This window comes from Epinephelus moara, unplaced genomic scaffold (genome assembly GCF_006386435.1).
Source record: "Epinephelus moara isolate mb unplaced genomic scaffold, YSFRI_EMoa_1.0 scaffold3776, whole genome shotgun sequence".
NCBI classification, from domain to species: Eukaryota; Metazoa; Chordata; class Actinopteri; order Perciformes; family Serranidae; genus Epinephelus; species Epinephelus moara.
This window is the reverse complement of record NW_026081511.1, coordinates 1-3,370: the sequence shown is the minus strand read 5'-3', so window position 1 is coordinate 3,370 and position 3,370 is coordinate 1. Positions and strand designations below refer to the sequence as shown.

General features: G+C 41.8%; 1 protein-coding gene across 1 annotated transcript; it reads left to right on the top strand.

The window, feature by feature from the left end:
- Window positions 1–1,457: 1,457 nt before the first annotated feature.
- Window positions 1,458–2,413, top strand: LOC126387343 (PDZ domain-containing protein 2-like; the record flags this gene model as incomplete). Its single annotated transcript, XM_050039878.1, has 2 exons — window positions 1,458–1,603; window positions 2,281–2,413. Coding segments are annotated over 2 exons (279 nt in total), but the record flags the coding sequence as incomplete, so codon positions are not given.
- Between the last annotated feature and the right edge of the window lie 957 nt (window positions 2,414–3,370).

Below are 3,370 nucleotides of genomic sequence, written 5' to 3'. Positions count from 1 at the left end.
GAAGCGGTTAGAAGATGAATGAATGAATGAATGAATGTTAACATCATATTTCAACGTCACTAGGACACCCAAGAATATGATAGCTTTTGGTTATTTGCACCTGAGTGCAAAAAGCAAAAAGGCCAAAAAATACCATCTGAGGATCAGCCTCTTGAACTTTGGAACTTAATAACAAGATGTACTCTATTAATCCTTTGGGGAAAATTCAGTTTTTTTCACTTTGTTGTCAATATACACAGGCTGGAAATACACATACATGTACAAAGAGGACCTACCCAGGCATTAAATGGAGAGCTGTCAGGGCGAGGGGGCTTCCTTGGACAGGTGCCCAGAGCAGTTTGGGGTTTGGTGCCTTGCCCAAGGGCACCTCAGTGGTGCCCAGGAGGTGAACTGGCACCTCTCCAGCTACCAGTCCACACTCCATGTCCGTACGGGGACTTGAATCGGCGACCCTCTGGTTCCCAAGCCAAGTCCATATGGCAGGCCTAAACAATTAGCGGCCCGCGGGCCACATGCGGCCCAGAAGCAACCTCTTGAGTGGCCCTGGCAGGGATCAGTACCGAGACCTGGTGTTAAACGGCCCGAGGCAAATTTAATCAAGACCATAATAATAGTAAGCTCAGACGCTATCGGCTCTTATCGTTACTTTGTAAAGTTTTGGTTTCATGTATCATCATGCTGCGGCCTCTCTCCTGCTCTCTGCATGTCAGGGCTGACCTCCTCCTTACAGCGCGCGCACACACACTCAGACACACACGCACACAACAGAGTGAAGTCAGACAACAGCAGAGAGGCCGCGGTGCAGATGAAGGGAATATAACTTCAAGATTACTCTAGTTGACGACAACTACGCTTCTTACTGTAAGTAAGTGCAATAAAACCTCTACCTGTGTAACTGACCTATAAGGAAAATGTCAGGAGGTGTGTGCATGTGTGTGTGGAGGAGAGGAGGGAGAGGGAGAGGGATGCTGGTAGAGGGATAGTGTGTGGTATTAGATACTGTTAATGTCACTTATTATGCGTCTGTGCATTGATCTCTCTTTTTTATTCTGTTTCTGCTTTATGTTGAGGAGGGCCGTGTGTGTGTGTATGTATATATATACAGTATATATATATATATATATATNAAAAAAGTGGATTGGTTGCTCGCTGCTAAAAATGTGGCCCATCGACATTATCTGGTTTTAAAATCCGGCCCAGTTGAAATTGTAACTGCATAGCCCTGATCTATGGACTGGGCTTCTGTTCTTTGATGATGATAATGATGATCTTGGATTCATTGTTTGCTAATAATCTGTTGGTTCTCATGTCACATGAGAGTTCTCATGTTTTGACTAAGCCAATATGGTCACATGGTGATTTATTTTGGTGTTGTTGTTTTTTCAGCTTCATATTTTTGTATTCCAATTTTGAAATGATATATTGTCAGATGTGTGTTTGTTTGTGCTCCTTTGCAGCCCAGAGAGGGCAGCCACATCTGGAAGATGCACATGGTGAAGGGTGATGAGGGCCTGGGCATACAGATCACAGGGGGGCGTGGCTCCAAGCGCTCTCCTCATGGCATCATTATAGCCCACGTGGAGAAGGCGGGTGCCATTCACAGGTACAGTCAGTCCCCACTAAGTCTTGCTATGGTACGATGTTTCTGTAAGTGTAGCTCATATTCCGTCATCTCTGTCTGAACTCCCCAGTACATCTTTGGAATAATGTCAAGGTTTACATCATATAAGGACCTCCCTACAGTGCAATATTATATGTCTTAAATGTTTCTATAAAGGCGTGTTTTTCTCTCATTGCTTTTATATTTTCAAAACTTTACTTATTACAGTACATTTCAATCAGTTTGATTGTCCTGATTATTTAATCCTTCACCAAGAAGCTTATGTTTTCAGTCCTGTTTGTTTGTCTTTATTTTGAATGGTTGAATATCTCAAAATGAGTTAACAGACATTTGGTGTCATGTTGTGTTAGTTTTTGTAATTTTTGTATTAGTTCAGCTACTACACTTGTTAAAACCAAACAAATCTGGGATTCACAAGTGTTACTCACTATGTCCTTTTTGATGCTAATCCACATCATGATGCAAGTTACATTTTTTAAAAGACATTTTCTGTTTTAAAATAATAAAGAGTTAAAGAAGCGTAGTCTTTCTTAATGTAGTCTGATCCAATACGTGACATCTCACCTGCCTGAAGTGGTGGAGAAGAGTTCAGCTTTAGTTTGCACATGTGTATGTACAGTATGTGTGTGAGTTTTTGTCTAAATGTGTGTGTGTTTCAGGGATGGTCGTCTTCATGCTGGTGATGAGTTGCTGATGATAAATGGTCAGTCTCTGGTGGGTCTCACTCATCAGGAGGCTGTTTCTATCCTCCGCTCCACTACTGGTCTGGTCCAGCTGGTGGTGGCCAGCAGGGTAAGTGCACACACCACACGCACACACGCAGGCATGCACACAGGCATAAACGCACAGACACACACACACAGTTGTCTTTCTAAAGAAAAATAATGTGGCTTTACCATAGGTGCCAAGGTGCAGGCTATGAGGTTAAAGGGTAACTTTTTCAACCTGGACTCTATTTTCCCATGTGTCTACGTGATTGATGTGAACAACAATTTTTGAAATCAGTCCAGTATTGAGAGACAGAGGGCTACAGCAGGCAGCTGCACAACATCCAGAATCAAGATGTTGAAATTCTTCTAGCATCACTCTACGTCCATTTAAATTGGTTATTTTTGCAACAGACAGGGTCACATTATTGTTATAAGTGTCTTAAGTGTCACTTTACCTTTACTGTCTGCTTGATCTGGAATGAATGACATTTTGTTGGTACAGTTTGGAAACGTGCAAACACAAACCATATTTTTGTTTTCTTTTTCTAATATTTCAAATAACACAAAAGTACATTTTTTTGTACACACCACACTAATAACAGCACTACGCTCTTCAACTCTCACTAGTGTTGTCAGCTTTGTCCTCCTGCAACAAGTCACATCTTGTGAGATTTCAGAACGAGACATCTTCTTAAGCAGTGTTGGACTCATTACTCTAAAAATGTAATATATTACTCATTACTTGTTACTCTTTTAAAAAGTAATAATATTACGTTACTTGTTACTCCCTGCCAACAGTAACTCACAACACTACTCATTTTATTACTTTTCCGTTACACTCGATAAAATTGGTACAAATACATACGCAAGCTTCATTACTTCTTGTGGCTACAGCTGCCCACGAGTAATATCTAGTTTTGGTAGTTTAGCCAGTGTAGCGCTACAGCCGACCTCCATGGCCAAGGAGGGCTCACCTTTGGTGAGGTGTATCTCCTGGAGCTTCACGTTGTGCTGTCGGTCATAGTAGGTGTTTCAGACC